Here is a 19610-nt window from a genome sequence, read left to right as displayed (position 1 = left end):
CCTGCCAAGCCAAATCAAGTATCAGTTTCCTACTGAAATAGAAATCAGTGATATCAGTTGTAGGCATTTTCTTAGTCCAACTGGTGATGTCACAGACAAGATTAGTAAACCTATGGAGGCACTTTTTTCCAAGAAACTCTTAACAGGATACTTTTGTATCCCTGTTAGAGACAGAAAAACATAGATCTGGAAAAAAAAATGCCTGCAGGAACAAGACAGACATAGATAGCTCACACTTTTTAGGTGAACAAAGAGGAGGTGAGAAATGTGATCTTGGATGTGGTAGATATCAAAAAATGAGTAAAACTAATAACTGGAGCTATTTGCCAGTTTTAATTTTCAATCAAAATGTATGTATCCTTGAAATATTATCAGTAATCTGCAAGCCAAAATTTCCCAAACTTACTTTTTAACTTGGTAGCAAACTGTTTAAATGTGGCAAGATGAGAAATCAACCATTCATTTTGATAGCAAAATTTTTAAATAAAAATCATACAGTCTTGAGAGTTTTCAGAAAATTCAGACGGCAGCAGAAATGAAGACCAGTCAGGAAGGCTCTGAGAGGGCATACGCCATTATGTGGTACAAAACTCATTTATTTCAGAATGGTTTTCCTTTGTAAGAATACAGTTACACCAAACATAAATGCAATTTTATTATTCTAGAGAAGCCAACAGAAGTGTACAGAGATTTTGTTAACAGAAAGAAGTAGGGCATGAAAGGGCATAACTTTTCCTAAAAGGGATGTATTTGAGATAGATTCCCAAGTGCTTTTAAGTAAGTTGATGGGTGTGTTCCCACCAATATTCCTAGAAGAACAGGGATGAAGAAGGAAAAAGAATAGAGAAGATTTCCTTCAGCTTTGGTAACCAGGGAGATAGGTATAAGATATATAAAATCTCAGAATATTTACGTTATCTAACTCACAGTTAAGGTATGGAAATAATACCTCCAATGTAAGTTACTTGACAGTAAATCTCAATCTGTTTACTGGGATTTTTCATCTTGGTTTGTAAAGCTCGAATCTGTATGTGGTACAAGGGAGAACTGATGGTATTAGCTCACTCTAATAGCATATAAACCATTGCTGAATTTCAACCCCTCAAAATATAAAAGCAGTTCATTTCTTACAATGAATGCTGGAAAAGAGGTACTGAATGACAAATCTAAGGTACAGTTCCTGTGGAAAAAAGCCAAGAGGTGTTCACCATTAAGCAATACACCTGACAGCAGCTGCCTAGACAATCAGCATATCTGTTACCACTAGAATGACATAATGAATGCGGGGATTTCTTATGGACAAATCCATGACAAATTAGGTTTCATTCGTTTTGCTTCTGAGAGCAACTTGTTAGAAGAATCTAGAGCATTAACAGTATCTTCCCTTTCACCAAGTTGCTCAGCCACAAAAGACTAATAGAAGAGTATGTGTGTACAGCAGGATGTAGGAACAGCTCCGAACTGGATTGAAAACTCTGCATCCTGCATCTTATCTTAGGCTACATCTAATTAGTTTTATATGCAGCACAAAGTACAGGGACAGAATCATAGAATGGTTTGGGTTGGAAGGGACCTTTAAAGATCATCATGGGCAGGGACACCTTCCACCAGACCGGGTTGCTCAAAGCCCCATCCAACCTGGCCTTGAACACTGCCAGGGATGGGGCACCCACAACCTCTCTGGGCAACCTGTGCCAGTGTCTCACCACCCTCATCATAAAAAATTTCTTCCTTATGTCCATCTATACCTACCCTCTTTCAGTTTAAAACCATTACCCCTTGTCCTGTCACTGCAGGCCTTGGTAAAAATCTCATCTTCATACGTATAAGCCCCTTCACAATAAGGTCTCCCCAGAGCCTTCTCTTCTCCAGGCTGAACAACCCCAACTCTCTCGGCCTGTCTTCATAGGAGAGGTGCTCCAGCTCCTTGATCATTTTTGTGGCCCTCCTCTAGACCTGCTCGAGCAGGTCCATGTCTTTCTTACGCTGGGGACCCCAGAGCTGAACACAGCTCTCACGTGGGGTCTCATGAGAGCAGAATCACCACCCTCGACCTGATGGCCATGCTTCTTTTTATGCAGCCTGGGATATGGTTGGCTTTCTGGGCTGCAAGCGCACATTGCCAGCTCATGTCCAATTTTTCAGAATGGACAATACAGTACTTAAACCTTCCTAACTCCTCAAAAATCTATTCCTCTGGCCCCAAAGAACTCTGACTTGGGCTTCATGCAATTCAAGTAAGCTATGCATCATGATTCTGAGTAACTCCTGCTTTCTGTTAAGTTACACTGGAAGAAATCTTGCTTATCTTGCATGGCCACATTAATCCATTCTCTTAATTTTTTAGTTACCTGAAGTTGTGGCCATTATGTTTGCACAATGTAATTTGATGTTTAAGATCTCACTAAATTGCCCCAGCTGCTTATTGGAGACAGCACTGTGGGTCCAAGTGCTCATTTAGATGGCTAAGCCAGACTCAGTCTGTATGACGCCTATAATGTGACTCATCACCTACTCTCTAAAGAGAGGAATGACTACTGTGCTGCAAATGTAGTCAGGACTGCAGAATATTTGCTCTGTTGCCTTGCAACAGTCTATACTGATTCCTCAGAGGGGAAATAGATCTTTGCATTTGGGTCCTGTCTGTTGTAACTATCATTCTAAATGGTTGGACTTACTTGCATGTAACGAGCAACAACGAAGGTAAGATGCAAGTCATACATTCTTGTATAACACAGCCTTACCGTTCCAAATATACCTACTTCAAAACGTCTCAGCATCTCCTACCTTCCCTATGATGCAGCTCAATATAAATAGGTGGAAAAGTTATTTCATGAGTAAACAGGTATCAAGATGTTATTTTTAAGAACAGGAGGAAACTTAAAGTGACCTATGCAGTAAGACTGGAAGGACTGATTTGGTAAAACTTTGAGTTATTATTGACACAGATGAGAAAAAAAGATACACCACAGCACATTCTCAAACAGTAGTTTAAAGGCATATGGATTTAAGTATAACACAGCCTAAAAAGAATCTTGGAAGACCAAGCAGAGGGAAAGCACATGCAGATAAAGCAGGCCATTCAAATTTTTACAAGATGTCTTTCAAAGAGCTGTATGACCACTTAATCCATTTTCTCTTCTTGGAAACTGTCTGCATCATTCATGTAGTCTTCAAGATCATTATATCTCTGCAAATAAAATAAAATCTGTATTATTTTACCAATGTTTAATAAATGAATTACATAAAGACTGCTTTTTCTTTTTCTTCAATACAGTAACAAGCATTCCAGTAACAATTCAGAAGCAATGATACCTGAAAGCTTGCTAAATGCAATTGTACAAGTTGTCTTAAAATAGTTCATAAAGTGTTTCTGAATAATTCAAAGTACTTCAGCGTAAACAGAAGAGTAAAATATTCTTGCTGTGCCTCACATACATGTTTCCAATCTCTCTGAGTTACAGCTTGAGTTTGTTGTGTCACTGCTTTCAAATGAAACAGGAGCCGGCCCACCACAGCCCAGAGATCATGCAGCTGTCCGAAAGCTTCATGTTGCAAGTTGACACAAACTCTATGTGAACGCAGCCAGCATACCACTGTTTGAGAGACTGGGTCAGCCGAAGCGGATGAATGGTTAAGCTGAGTTATATTGTTTAAGCCCAGTAATTCAGAACTGATCAATTAAATCAGACATTTTATCTCAGCTTACTTCTATCTACTTGGAAAAGGATAGATCAAATAACTCAGTCGTACCTTCTGAATCCACCCACTGTCTTCCAACTGGCTGAACAGCCGTTCGACTGTGTCTTTGACTGGTTCATCCTCAACACCATCCAACTCAGTAACGGAGCTGCAATCCATGTACAACTTGTATTTGAAGTGCTTCAAATTATGATAAACTCTTGTACGATTTGCACACACCGTGCCAACCTTCAAAACCTAGGCCAAAGTGAACAAATCATTCTCTCTCATAGCACTGTGATTATCTTGACAACATAAAGAATGGCTAAGTCAGTCTAGTAAGACTTTATCAGTCTAGAAAGATTTTTTTAAAAATGAAATAAACAGAATGACACATTACATGCATAAAATGAGCGCAAAACCATGTAGTTTTCACAGCCACAGCAGAACAATTTTTGAGCAAGCAGGCAGCCAGCAAGCCTATGCAATGGCAGCTTATCAGTACTGTTTTCTTGCAAACGCAACCATGTTTATAATTGTTAGTGTCTTTCCTATCTCCTGGTGGAACTTTGTTACAAAATCACTAACATTTTAGACAACCATCATATTGTGAAAGCTGAGGAAGAGAAATTATTTGATTACTTTTGCTTAATATACAGTACTTCCTAGGGACATGAAATACCAGTTCTAGCATTTTGTAGACTGAATAATATTCAATATTTCTTCAAGAAATACATATGAATTCAAATAGACATATGCCTAGAAACATATATTTAATAAATATATAGAGAGATTGGATTTCATAAAAATAAAATCTGAAAACCTAGGTTTTATACAATGCAAACTGTATGATCTGCAACTGTCTGGGAAGTATAGCTAGGCCATAATGCCTTTGCATCTCCCAGTTATTACCAGTTTTACTTCTACAATTTCCATGCAGAAAAGACAGAGCTGTCTTATTTAACAGTTTTCTTTACAGCAGTATTTATAGATAAACAAAGGGTAAATACACACGTAAATACATAATCAGAGCATGGATTAGAGTAGATTCATTATCATCTATCAGCTCTAACATTAAATACAGGCAAGTATTTGCACGTACCTTAAACTCAGATTTTATGCAAAGATGTTAAGCAGTGAAGGTGTTTACCTGAATACACTGAGTAATATATGGGTTATAAGAACCTTTGGCAATCCCAAATCTTCACTAAGAGTATATGAAATTGAAGGTGTGGGGAGGGAGAAAGAGTCAAAGTTCATCTGCATTTCAGGACATCCTGCATTTCACAAGAGTAAGTTTTGTTCCATTTCTACAAGACAAGTAGTTCAAGTACATACAATGGCAAATCAGAAGAGGAATCTATCCCTGTAAATGACCCATAGGTGCACCAATTACTACTCCAGCCCATGGAAACAAAGCCTGTCAGGTAAGAAATCTTCATCTCACCGGTTTTTGGAGGTCAGGTTTTCTACAGTCAAAAGCAACATCATTAATTGGAAGAGCAACTGACGTGATCTACCTGGACTTGTGCAAAGCATTTGACACTGTCCTGCACAACATCCTTGTCTATAAATTGGAGAGACATGGATTTGATGGATGGACCACTCAGTGGATAAGGAATTGGCTGGATGGTCACACTCAAAGAGTTGTGGTCAACAGCTTGATGTCCAAGTGGAGACCAGTGACAAGTGGCATTCCTCAGGGGCCAGCACTGGGACCAGCGCTGTTTAACATCTTTGTCGGCAACATGGACAGCGGGATTGAGTGCATCCTCAGCAAGTTTGCCGACGACACCAAGGTGTGCGGTGCAGTCGACACGCTGGAGGGAAGGGATGCCATCCAGAGGGACCTTGACAGGCTTGAGAGGTGAGCCCATGCAAACCTCATGAAGCTCAACAAGGCCAAGTGCAAGGCTCTGCACATGGGTCGGAGCAATCCCAAGCACAAATACAGGCTGGGCAACGAGTGGATTGAGAACAGCCCTGAGGAGAAGAACTTGGGGGTAATACTGGATGAAAAACTGAATATGAGCCAGCAATGTGAGCTCACAACCCAGAAAGCCAGTCGCATTCTGGGCTGCATCAAAAGAAGTGGGGCTAGCAAGTTGAAGGAGGTGATTTTCCCCCTCTATTCTGCTCTTCTGAGACTCCACTTGGAGTACTGCATTCAGCTCTGGGGCTCCCAACATAAGGACACAGACCTGCTTGAGCAGGTCCAGAGGAGGACCATGAAGATGATCAGAGGGGTGGAGCAACTCCCCTATGAAGACAGGCTGAGAGAGTTGGGGTTGTTCAGCCTCAAGAACAGACGGCTCTGGGGACACCTTATAGCGGCATTCCAGTACTTAAAAGGGGCCTACAGGAAAGATGGGGAGGGACTCTTTATCAGGGAGTGTAGTGATAGAACAAGGGGCAATGGTTTTATACTGAAAGAGGGTAGATTTAGATTAGATATTAGGAAGTAATTCTTTACTGTGAGCGTGGTGAGGCACTGGAACAGGTTGTCCAGAGAAGCTGTGGATGCCCCACTCCTGGAAGTGTTCAAGGCCAGGTTGGATGGGGCTTTGAGCAACCTGGTCTAGTGGAAGGTGTCCCTGCCCATGGCAGGGGGGTTGGAACTACATGATCTTTAAGGTCACTTCCAACCCAAACCATTCTATGATTCTCATACATGCGTAAAGAAATTCAGCTCCCGATACATAGAGAACTGGAGAAACTGATTTAGTTTTACTTAAAAAAAAACCAAACCAACCCATCAACGTATCCTTCAAGGGCAGCATTGTTTTGGACAGATGTCTTGTCACACCTTTGCAAGTAACAAGCAGGTAAATGGCTAAAGGTCAAAGTTCTTTGCATCAGTAATGCAAGCTGCAATTGTATTGCTATTTCAGATTACACACACATATATATCAGAAAACCCAAGCATGTTATATATTGCAAAATGATCTCTCCTGAGCCACAGCAGTGGTAGCCTTTATTGCTGCCATCAGTGATAATCTGAATACTCTTTTAAATTATGAGAAGGTTAAGTTTTAATCAATGCTTACAACCTGTGTTTTCAGGAAGCTTTTCCGAATGCATGACCAAACGTTTGCATCTGTGAGCAGTTCCCCAAAACACCTCACCTACTTATACAACCTAGCCTTAGCAGTATCTACTGACAATGACAGTAACAGAAAAGCATCTTTATATTTATAATGATTATATAAGCTAAATCTATATTTATATGTATTATTTATATATTTTCTTAAATACATGAACGAACTTCATTTCTTAAATATATTAATCAGCAGCTCAACTGATACAAGCAGGCATAATACCACTGAAATCAAAAGAGACACACTCACTTAAAAGAACTTCTGATCTTACCTACAGTAGATGGTTATTAACTGAAACTTTAACCATCTTGAGATTAAAAATTCCTATTACTATATTGCAATTCTCTACTGATCATGTACATGTACCTATATGCAGCTCATCTTCTACTCTCCCCAAAACTGAAAAGCTAAGGCTTATGTTTTAGTGCTATAGGTGCTTCTGAAGTCCAAGACCTACCAACTAACACATAACCTTGATTCATTCAAATTTCCAGAAGTACTATTTCAAATACTGAAACGTTCAAGAACTGAGCTGTGGTGTTTCATAGAGCATTTCATAACTTTTCAAGTACCCCAAGCAATGAGGTGTGGCATATGGAACATTATGTGATGTAAAATAGGAGATACCATCTTGCATCAAACTGATGGCCCAGTTCTTCCCCTGCAACAACAGCTAACAGGAGATATTTAGGAATTTAGTACAAGATGCAGGATGAACACCAGATTGATTATAATATTACCATACAGCTTCTAGCAGTCAACAGTCAAGGCAGTCTGTATCATCCCAACTATCATGTTCCATAGTGTGGGAGAAGCTTCCCCAAGAACCTGTCTAAACCCTTTCCGGACCCACTAACACATTTTGCTTCCAAAGTATCTTGTGGCAATGAGTTTCATAGTTCATTTATGTGCGAGGTGTAAAGTATTTGTATGCTGGAGAAATGCCAGAGGCAAATAGCTAAATATCGTATAATGTAATTAAGTATTGTGTTTTTAAAGCAAGAAAGATTGTCTAAAAATACAATACTATTTCAGAACGCAGCTTTGGAAAGAATCTCAGTACTGTACTTCTAATTTTTTCCTTTCACAGTTCTCAGTGACTCTGTCCTAATGCTTAACTTATCTACTCAAGCTGGCCATATCAGCCAAAGTTGTGTTAAATCACTTTGTATGGAATGCAGGAGCATAGCCTGACAACAGCACAACATGTAGTGACTGAACCCATGTCCTCTAAGCATGATTATAAACGGAAGTAGAACACCAAAACTGAGAGCAGAAAACAGTTTATAATCCAGGTGACACAGGAGCAAAGAAGTGTGGGGGGCATCCATACCTCTAAACCATTTGATTCTCCCTGACCATGGAGGAATGAGAATTGGCAGCTACACACAGAACAATCACTGCAAGCCTAAGCAAAACTGGAACAGCTGTTTCTCTTCTCTTTCTACTGGCAAAGCAGAATACTTCAGAGATGAGAGAAAAGGAAAGTTTTATGCAGAAGAAGAGGGTTGGAGGTCTGTTTTTGTTCTCTCCACATCCACTTTTCTCGGGTATTTTCAAATAAAACTTTAGAAAATAGTCCAACTACGTGTTTCCATTCAAGCTGATCTGCCAGTGCTGAACTGCCTTCTCTTTCAGTCAATTAACTTCTTGAAGTGCCAGTTTTATGTAGCTCTGTGTGCCTTTCTTCTTTTTTCTCAATTGGCAGTACAAGTTGATCAGTGTGTTAGCAGCAGAACTTCAAAGACTACTTGAGAACTGTACCTTTAGCAGTCTAAATTACAGATGACCATAAGAACACAAATGTTGCATTACAAAGGCACTATCAAAAATTACTGGAAAGTGCTCAGTAACTCTCTCTCCTGGGTCTGTTCTATAGCCCCTGAGCTATATTGAGCATGCACATGCCAGGCATCTCACCAGATGCTGGGGTATACAGGGTAAAAAAAAGCTCTCATATTCTACTGTTAAGCTGAAGAGGACAACAGTGAACTAGCAAGTTAGTTCAATATTCAGTAGGATATTCCAAGTTTTTTCTGAAGTGAAAAATAGCCAAAGCTTTATGTAGGACAATGTTTTGACAGCAGTGAGGGAATTGGTACTGTTATTTCCACAGTGAAGTTGGAAGTTGAGTAAAGATTAAATTCTTGTGCTAGTTCACTTATTATTTCTGGTTAGGTAAGGTACACACTTGCCATGAAAAACTGAAAATTTTTAATTAGTGATCTACATTTAGGGACTTGTATCTAATGAAGAATAATGACTGTACGATGGACTGCAGTATCAGTGTTAGTATGACTGCCAAGGACTTACTGATTTAGTGCAATAAACAAGGGGAAAAGCCTTGCTGGAAAAGCCTAGCTCTCTTGACTATCATGCACACACAGACTTACCAAAACAGAGTATTAACAACTGCTGCTCAGAAGGGTCTGTAATCTATTTAAGAAAAACTGTGGCACAGATTTTCCTAGATTCTGCATTATACACAGAGCCCAGTATGATGACATAATGATAATCACACTGACACCACTCAAATCTCTAAGTTAGAATATTTGCAAAGATCCAAACAATACAGGCTTGCTCTTCAGTAAGGTGTACTTCCGGTTTGATGAGGGCTTCACTTTATTTTCATATAAGTAATCCTATTATATTGTGTTTCAAAATATATTGTAAATACAACTTGTTCTGACACTTTTTTCTTGTCAGCAAATACTGTGAGGAACTTCAGCTGTATTCAGAAATTCTTTTACAGTCACAAAGAAAAGGAATATACCTTCTACACCTCCTGAAAGGGAAGAAAGGCAGAACTTGGGTATCAGCTTGGTACACAACTGTAGCAATGTTTTATTCTTGACAAATCGTGTGCTTTGAGTTTATCATAAGAGGTCATGAATTACATTACTTAAGAAGGTCATATGCATACCTAATCATAACAATTACTGGTAGCTGTAAATTTGAAGGGAAGATCCCCAAATATTAGGAACACCCAGGTTCTTAAGAGTCAAGGTCTTCAAAAGTCTCAGCTGTGAAATATAACAAAACTGACTGCTCAAGTCATCCAAAACGACTGCCTGGTGCAACATTATGTAACAACATGAAAGATGCGTTTCATTCCAAAACCACAATTTAATCCAAAATGTCCCAGTAGAGACAACCGAGTGACAAAAAGATGCAAGGCTACCTAAATGGGTATGTCTTCTAGTAGGACAAGTAGTTCTGATAATGCAGTAATGAGAAAAAGGTCTAATAAAATGTATTGAAGTAGTTAGGAACAAGTCTTCTCAAAAGGAGATCAGCAGTTTCAAGTATCAATGCAACCGAGATGTCAAGATACTTTGTCCTGAGTGAATAGCTACATGGGAAATAGCAGATGTGAAAAAATCTGAAGAATGAAGCAGTAAATTCTGACTAGGCTGCACTTGGACTATTAGGATGACAGTGGCACTATTTCACTCAACGTTCTGACCTAGAGCAAACGGGAACTGTTGGAGTGCACATGGATGCTCCAAAAGCTAGAGGCATAGTAGGCACACAATTAGCAAATCTAGTGACCCAATGTAGAACAAACCTTACTGGCAACAAAATAGAAAACACAATCATTCAATGGAGATGATTGTCCATTACACAGAAAGTTACTTTTATAATGTTTCTGAAAGCTAATGAATGCAAGATTCCTGCTGGGAATGTCTTAAGGGCATTATAGGCACACACAAAGGTAAAGGGCTTTCAAGTGATCCAACTTCAGTGAAAAGGCATTCTGATATTTAGAATATATGTAAATGAGGCAAATGTCATTTTGATTTAAAGCCTCAGACTCCTGGCATATAGAGATAGGATCTATTAAAGATTAAAAAAAACCAACCAACATAGTATTTCTCAGGTACTTGGTTAAAACCAGGAATGCCAGGCATGTTCAGAGCATCACTCAGTCACATAATTTCTTTACCACAGGTTTTCCTTTCTTTAAGATATGCAGTTGCTTTAGGATTTTCAATCTTCTATTCTACGTTCTCTGACAAAACAAAAAGCTACTTCAGAAATAACCAATTGAGTGTTCATATTAGAACTTTGGTTAGTACGTGAATCTTAATGTGTGCTGTCAGCCTCTCTGAAACGCAGTTTCAGACTGCCTCCCCATGCACCACCAAAGACAAGCATGCCGAGTAGGATGTGTAGGATGCCATGTACCTAGAATTTCCTTCTTGCCCTGGATGAGACTCAGACTGTAGAGATTTGAAGCAGAGGAAAAATTGAGGCAAATGTCAATTTTGACTTGAGGGCAAGAGTTATCAATAAACCATTTGTATGTCTTAGAGCCCTTTATCATGAAGTGCAGCTCACGGTTGGGTATACTTACTAGCGCTTACCGCAGTGCAAGTACATGTGCTGCATCAGGTACTAATATTAAAGTGGCAAAAGTGGGGAGGAAACAGTATACTGATCGTTGTGATGCAGGCAAAAACAAAGGTCATAGAAAATAAGATTTATTTTCTTGATAAAAGTTAGGTTTATTTGAGGATACTTTTCATTACCTCTTTCCCAACATATAAGAAAGTATGAAGGGGGGTAGAGGGGAAGGTGGAGAGGAATGCCTCTATTCATCCTTTTCAGTTTCATAGGAACTTCCTTCATAATTCCTAGCTAAATCCAAGACTATACTCCTCCAAACTGCAAAATGGTCCTCACATTTTAAAAATTAATAGGGTTTAGACATGGAAGTACAGTAGCTTAACTCTTGCCTCTAGCATTATAGACATTAGATGTCTTGATAGGATTTCTATTCTTTATATGATTTTCTGTAACACCAGACAAAGCTTAAAAGTAATTATATAGGGTGCTTGTTTGAAGTTACCTGCTTGTCATCTGACATGAAGTCATCCGCTTCCAAAGTTCTACTATTGTAAAGCCTTCCAGAGAGCAGCACATTAAACTTACAATACCGATTCAATTCACAGGCCTGACAAAACATATTTTTTGGATTTTTCAAGATTATGCGAATGTCTGGGTAACAATCCACACGCTCCTGAAAAACAGATTTCAAATAACATTAAAGAATCTCTGTAAACTGAAAGATGCCTCAAATAGGGTGCTGAGTACTCTGAACTCACACGGAATTAGTGCAAGAGAAACCAAAGAGATTCAAATCTGAAGTCTTTCACCATTCAATTGCAAACATAAACCTTCTCAAACATTTTCCAACACTTCACTCAGCTCTAGTTCATTAACTCTTTCTTTTGGCTTCAGACCTAAAGAATGGATCCTGCATCCCAGCACTTATTTTTCTCTTATCATTTTTTTTTTTTTTTTTTTTTTTTTGGAAGGGGTCCTGGGTGTAACTATATCAGTTGGTCTGCTTCAAATAAATACACTATATCTCTCCCCTGGCCGTACTCCATTATTACGGTGATTATTAGATCACCACACCTATCACACTAACACTATTCTAGTAATTCACATACAGTGACTAGATTACTGTATATTGACTTCATTTTTTTTGAAGTAGTAGAAGGTTCATTATGAACATACTAGTTTATCTTTTTGTGGGAGAAGGAAGAAATTTTGTTACAACATTTAGCAAGTCACAAAAAATCCTCAAAAAGTCATCTCCTGAAGATAGCAGGAAAACCATTCAGGTAACTGAGAACAGATTCTCTTCTGTTACCTGCATGTTTATCTGGTTACAAACACATAAAATACTTCCGATATTTATAAGTATCAAAACAAGTTACGTAAGTTAAAAAACAAAGGATTTCTATTAAAAAACTATATATAATTATAGCGATTATTGTACCTTTACAGAGAATTACGGTATTAAAAAAAATGTCAGCAATAATATGATTTGGAGCCCACTTCACTATTTGAAGTAGAAGCTACATACCTTGTATCGATCTTTCCAGCGACTTCTAGAGATTAAATTCTCAAGACGAGGCTGAATGAAGCGGTCATCCAAATAATGAAGTGAGAGCAACATATCTTGTGCATACTTCTTTTGTCTTGTTCCTTCTGTTCAGTGAGAGTCATTACTAATTTGCTGACCACCCTATGTTATACAAGTTTCTTCAAATAAAATTTTCAAGGACATTATGCTTCTGCATACTAAGAACTACGAATGATTTTAATAAATTATTACTAAATACATTTGCTACTGTTATCCATAAAGGTGATTCATGCATCCTTCATAAACTGATATATTTAATTATTTTAAAAGTCTGTATCACAAGAGGTACATGAATAAACTCTACAGTCAAGGCTAACGTGAAAAGCTGTCACCCCAAACGGAGACCCATGCACTCGATCCCATTTAAAGAATGGAAAAGGAGGGGGGGAAGGTGTCTTGCTTTTTGTCCAGTTTATGTAAGCTGTTCATAATGTATAAGGGTGGAGGTTGCAATCCATGAAAACAAACTGCTCTGAGCTGCTTCACAGCAGAAATTTTGACAACTCTCTTTGTCACTTATAAAGAACATGTAGCAAATGACCTTTAAACTTCAGCAGCACAGTCAGATGCCTTCAGTTAGGCAGCATAAGTACTTCCAAATACTTACTCAAGCAAAAGAAATAAACAAGTATGAGGATGAGTAAAACTACCACTATTCCACAACTGTCTCCCAAATATGTGCCGCACTCCAGGAATTAAACAGGACTTTCATAGGTGCAGGCCAATTCATACTGTCTCAAGCTTCAGCATGTACAGACATACAAATTAATTCAGCTACCTTCCCTAGTCTTTTAGCAACACTGTTATCAAAGAAACAGAACGAAGAAGGACTACTGGCTATCTAGCTTTCTATATAAAACCAGTTAATTGTTATTATCATTATAGCCACCATAATTACAATTAATTGTTTTTCCATGTGCACTTTACACATACACATTTTCAGTAATACAGCTATACTGAAAGCTCAAAGAGGCTGTGCTAGACCATAAAAAAATCCCTCACAAGAAAAAGCAAGTCTGAACACTTAATACTACAGTAGCTGCTCATGATCCAAACTAATTAACAGACTCACTTCCACTAACTCAGAAAAATCCATTCTGTGTTATAAAAATATACCTTTGTAATGCTAGGCTATGTTCATACTGTACAATGTTCTTCAGAAAGATAGAATACAACCTCCAACTCACCCGCATAGCTGATCTACTTGCAGCACCTTGGCATTAAAGTTGTTAGTTTTGTAGAGCAGATACAATTTGAAATAGAAGGAAGCTATTACCACATAAATCTGACAAAGCTTACTTACTATTTTCATAAGCTTGTTTTCACTTGGTAAAACAAAACAACGCTAACAACTGGAAGAACTAGCAGTGGTAGATGAAAGACATTTTTAGCTCCAAGAATACACAGCTTTACTCTGAAGTGTGTGCTGTACTTCAGTTTCTCCATTCCCTCTTAAGTTCCTGATGACACCAAAACTTCCTCTCTTCGGCACTTTGCTGACTCCTTCCACAACCTCACACAGACAGTCCTCTAATTAATCCCACCTTTACAGTGCTTCTGAAACTACATGTGAGGTTGCCATTGAGCCCCACTAGGCCAAATGCCAAAAAACACTTCCTCAGCAAGAACAAGACAAGAAGTACTGAAATTTATTTTAGTGCAGCTGAAATTTATTTATCTGAAAGCACAAATGTTAAAAAAAAAGAACAAAAAATCAGATACAGAGTAACCTCCACAACTAAAATTATTATCTACCAATTCCTCAGAAAAAGCTATGAAGCACGCAACATTTTGACAAATCAGCTGACCTTGCTATGTTTTCATTGAGATACCTACTTTGAAATTAATTTCGCTTTCATGGTGGAACTGTTAGTACTGATCAGTAACACAGAAACACTTCCTTACATCTCAGAATGCCTTCTAGGCTTAAAAGAATTAAGTCTACACATTTTTCCAAGATTACTCTATCTTTTTCAGGTGGATTTCCCCCCCCTGCCCCAGAGTTACAGAGCAGCATAACAAAGAACAGATCTCAGGACTCTCAGTCCTATACTGTAATCAGGAGAAACATCCTTCTCTAGAATAAATGTCTTTGCAGAACTTTGAATGTACTATTATATTATTTAATGCAATTTACTTACCATATAATGAGCTCAGAAAAGTATCATCAATTGCATTTATGAGGAAAGCCTTTACTATTCTTTTGAAGTGTACATAATGATCACAGCGAGATACTGGGAAGAAAGCAATATAATCAGAATTTACAAAAAAAAAAAAAGAAAAAGAAAAAGATGTAAGCAATGTTAAAAGTCCTTTGAGAAGAATTTTTTTCCCATTATTGTAAATTTAGAATTTTAAAGTAATTTAAATAAGGATTTAAAAATAATTTCAATGTACACCATCCACACCCTTAAGACCCTGCCTTTAAATAGTGCTTCTCATCTCAGCGATCTTAATGAAATTTAGCATCCTAAAGTCACACATCCTTTCAGCAATAAGAGCCAACAGTAAGAGCTACAAACACTAAAAGAAGAGAATAATTTGTTCTATGAGTAGCAGGAAATAATGCAAACCAGAGAAGGCCAGGCTTATGGGGTGGGGTTTTTTTGTTTTGTTTTTTCTTTTTTCTAACTTTCTTTCAAATACACACAATTCTGCTCAGGTCTTTACTGCGGAAGAAATACCACAAATGCTTGTGACCCGCTACACTAGCATCAACTGTCCAGTCAGTACATACCTGCTTCTGAACAACAAAATACATAAGATAACTAGCATAAAGTTCTGTTTCAAATCTCTCTGCTCCCGTTGCCAGTTTTCATAAAAGGTCAACTTGAAGTTTTCTCACTCTGTGCAGTTTGGCTGAAATTGACCAATGAATTCAGAAAACCCTATAGACCTGTGCACCCAAGTCATACCGCCATGGAATAAAAATACATTAAAAAAAAAAAAAAAAAAAAATCCCAATCCCCCAAACTCATGGTAAGAATTTTACATCATTCTCCAGAATAGAATTTGGCCAGAATTAACATAGCTGCTCTCTTAGCATGTATCACAAGATGGAGGATGATGCTTTTAGGTCTTCACAGGAATGACCGCATCATAGGTAGCTTACTTACTTCATCCTAAATCAGACCAACTTAAAAAAACATCTGTGCAATAGGGTTCCCCTTCCTTTCCCCCAAATTATACCCTCCCTTTAATAAGATACAGAAAGACTGTAAAAGTTTACTGTGGAAATCGGAGTACTTCCACAATAAATTGAAGTCTTTTAGGAATCTGCTTTTAAACTATCATACCCTATGACATAGTATTTTTATTTGCAGTCCATTAATATTTATTACAGCACTACAAGCAAGTTATACATATAGAATTGTCACTAATTTTGATCTTACAGTGTGGGACGTAGTATGCCAGGAACTCGCTATTTGATGTATTTAGTTCCTTCTGTTGTGCCTGGTTTTCACTCTTTATGTGCTCTGTGTCGTCATCATCATCTTCCTCTTCCTCTACTATAAAATCTTTCATGCTGTCACTGTCAGTTTCGCTACCTTCTGTTGGTGTGAGGGGCAAGTGGCAGAGGGGCTCCTCTTCTGTTTCTGCTTCATCATCAGAATCCTAATTAAATTTTAAAAAGTATTTCAAACACAAGAATTTTCAGTATTTGCACTGATGAAATACTACACATACTGGATAAGATTTTTGACCTTCTAATAACACCATTTGTTCAATTAACAAGAAATAATGTTTCCAAAAAATATATCATTCTGTACTAGATGACAATTACTTTCAGCTTTAAATCAGCCATCTCCATTTACCTCCCTTCACTCTATTTGTAGGAATTAAGCTAACATGAGATCTCTGAGTTACTTCAGCAGGTATTTTGCTTCTTGATAAAAATCATTTGATAGTGCTCTCATGTGTCTCTTCTTTACAGAAAAAAAGGAATGATGAAGAAGTTTTTCCTTTCTGACTACATAAAGAAGATAGATACCTGCGTTCTAAGCTGCTTAGTCAGCATTTCAGAATGCCTGAAAGAGCAAATGAAAGGAAATTCTTAAATCCTCAGTGATTAAACTCAAGATAAAGGTTTTCAGCAGTCAATATTGTTACCTAGTTAATGTGACAACTGTTAAAATGCGACAGAACTACTGATTTGTCATGAAAAAAACCCAAACCAAAATAAATAAAATCCCACTGTTTTATATCTATTAGTCTTTGCCTTCCTCTACATTCAGTATTTTCTCCAACTGAATTTCAAAGATAAAATCCAGACCTCACAATTTTCACTGCTGCAGGATCTCCGAGTTGCTCTTTGTCTTGCAAGTTCTTTCAATTTTGCAAACACTTTCTGTTTCCTATCAGTAGAAACATTTTCTGTAGGGCAGGTTTTGTCAAGCTGCTGTTCTCTGGAACTCTCATCTTCATCTATTATACAGTGGCGTTTAGCAAAAACTTTTCTAACAAGTATATCACTGTCCTCACTTTCATCACTGTCATACAAGACAGAGGTGTTCAACCTTTTACGCTTCCCAGGCACGATGGACTCATCCTCACTATCTTCTGTTACTTCCCCACTGTGGCTTTTCTCCTCCTGAACTGAAAGGCTGTTCTTCACAACAGTTTCATCTTTTTCGTCTACTTTGTCTTCTGATTCAGTAGGCTCTTCCTCCTCAGAGGTACCTGAGGATTCATCACTGCTGTCAAGTAGCACGAGCTCCCTTTTAGTGCGTCTCCAATCAACTCGGGATTTGGATGATGATAGTTCTGTTCCTGCTGTCTTATTTCTTGTTTCATATCTCCTGACAACTGCTTTTATCTCCATGGCAAGGCTGTGACAACACACCAAAATATAAACCAATAAAACAAAGCACTTCTTATGTTATGCCATTAAAAAAAAAGCACAAGGGCATGCATATTTTGTTACATATGCCTATGACTTAACAATATCATTATTAGGAGACACATGCAGGTATCGGCACCAAACAAATCTAATCATGCACAAGAACTTCTGAAGAGGATACACCTTACTCAAAAATGTAGAAGAGCGGAACTGCCCACACCCAGCATGAATGAACCGGAAAAAGCAGGTCTGGAGCGCAGCTACAGATCCCATCATCCCCCCCAACGCTGGAAGCCTACAGCCGAGGCAGAGAGCTTCCCTGCCCCTGAGGAGCAGCGTACGCCGCCCGCTCGGGATCCTCACCAGCAGGCCTCACTGAGGAGCGGCGCGGCGCCCACAGCCGCTGCCCTCAGCCGGGGAGGGACCACCCCGCAGAGGCTGGCGGGCCTACCCACCTGCCCGCCCCGCAGCACGGCCCGACGCGGCAGAAGCGCCCTGAGGCGAGGCCGTGGCGACCCGCTCCCCACTCTACAAAGCGGCCCGGGCCGGCAGAGCTCATCCCCCCCCCCCCCGCGGCCATGGCACACGCAGACCCCCCCCCCCCCCCGCCTCCCTCCGTCCCGCAGCGGCTCGCGCAGCAGCCGTTACTTTTGCCGTTAACGTTCCCGCGGCCCCGCGCTGGCGCCGCTGAGGAGAGGCTACCGCCCCCCGGCGCTCCGCGCGCCGCCATTGGCCGCCGTCCCCTGTCACTCAGCTGCCGCGATGTTTACGGAAGTGCTGGCAGGCCCCGGCGGGGAGGTGTGTTACGTGGGGCGCTCGGGCTCCGCAGGTCGGCGCGCAGCGCTGGAGAGCCTGAGGTCGGGGGTTCGAGTCCTCCGTCCGGCACGAGGCAGCCCTCGCTCTCCTCCCTCTCCTCCTTCCCGGCGCCTCGTCCGGCAGGTCTCAAGCTGCGTTAGACTGTGGTGGTTTAGTTATGATCGCATCTCTGCTCTCCCTAGATGCATTCCTGAGGAAAATCTGCGTGGGCTTGCGAGGTATGGCACCTCCCCAAAGGGGCTGCCAGTGCCTGCCGCCGGTGACCGGTCACTGAGGACTGGCCTGGCCTGAGGCTTACCCTGCCAAGGCAGCTTCCTCAGAGCTGCCAGCACTCTTCTTCTCTGCAGCCTGGGGAACAAACCTGCTAGACTTATTGCATCAACCCCCAAATGATGGGGGATGCAAAAGCAGGTTGTGGCAGCTGTAACTATGGGGATGTTTTGGGGGTGCCAGGCTGGGGCCCAGCTGGAGCAGAAATCCCAGCTGTGTCCATGCTTGGGAAAGCCTCTGCCAGCCCGCCCGTCCGCCATGGGCCTCTTAGAAGGAACAAAACTTTCTTTGGTGTCTGCAAATCACATCGTGGGTACGGCGCCTGCAGCTGCTCATTGGGCCTGTCAGCCAGAAGCAGGAGCACGCTGAGGGCTCTGGTTCTCTGCAGTTCGTGCTATAGCCATGTGGAAAATCAGAGGCTGGGTGACACAGAGAGGTCCTACTAGTGCCAGTGCTCAAGGACAGGGACTCAGCATGGGGCTCTCTTTCTCGGTAATAGCAACTCGGCAGCATGCGCTGAAACGTGCTGCTCTCAGCTGGGGCTGGCTCTCATGTGGGGAACCCCCAAAATGGAGGTTAGGGGATGGGGAGGTGGCCTGAATGTTTTCTTAGTCACAGGGGAAAGTGGGAGTATGGCAGAGGAGGAGTTTGGGAGATGGAGGGTACGACAAATTCATAAGGAAGGGAGTTGCACTACTTTTGCTGCTCAGAGAACAAGACATTTTGTGGATGAGTACATGCAGGAAACTTAACATCTACAATAATCAGCTTCTGTTGTTTTTCTGCTTAAAATGTTTATTGACTAGGATGCTGGATTCTGTTCAGAGCTAATACTCTTACAGATGCATTTTGATAAAAAGATTTGTGTCTTAAATTTGCTCTGCTTTGCTTGGTCTGTGGTAGAAAACTACTGCTATCTTGGAACTCATTCTGCTGACATTTTTTGTACCGTTTTAACAAGATCTTG

At 40.1% G+C, this 19610-nt stretch overlaps 1 protein-coding gene across 8 annotated transcripts; it reads right to left on the bottom strand.

Annotated features, from left to right (window-relative positions):
- Nucleotides 1–578: 578 nt before the first annotated feature.
- On the bottom strand, nucleotides 579–18310 carry CCDC82 (coiled-coil domain containing 82). Of its 8 annotated transcripts, none has more exons than XM_030042335.2 (8): nucleotides 18197–18308; nucleotides 16991–17547; nucleotides 16110–16332; nucleotides 14859–14951; nucleotides 12658–12782; nucleotides 11632–11802; nucleotides 3754–3939; nucleotides 579–3190 (listed from the first exon to the last, which is right to left on the bottom strand). In XM_030042335.2, the coding sequence occupies exons 1-8, from the start codon at nucleotides 18285–18287 to the stop codon at nucleotides 3125–3127; spliced, it is 1512 nt and encodes a 503-aa protein (XP_029898195.1). In that variant the 5' UTR covers nucleotides 18288–18308; the 3' UTR covers nucleotides 579–3124. The 8 variants fall into 8 exon arrangements, with proteins under 8 accessions (XP_029898195.1, XP_029898196.1, XP_029898200.1 ...); XM_030042336.1 differs by having other exon boundaries at nucleotides 16991–17546; nucleotides 18206–18292; XM_030042340.2 differs by lacking the exon at nucleotides 18197–18308 and adding an exon at nucleotides 18167–18188 and having other exon boundaries at nucleotides 16991–17546.
- Between the last annotated feature and the right edge of the window lie 1300 nt (nucleotides 18311–19610).

Source organism: Aquila chrysaetos, chromosome 19 (assembly GCF_900496995.4).
Source record: "Aquila chrysaetos chrysaetos chromosome 19, bAquChr1.4, whole genome shotgun sequence".
Lineage (NCBI taxonomy): Eukaryota > Metazoa > Chordata > Aves > Accipitriformes > Accipitridae > Aquila > Aquila chrysaetos.
The sequence above is the reverse complement of the archived record's forward strand: the minus strand, read 5'-3'. Positions and strand labels throughout refer to the sequence as shown.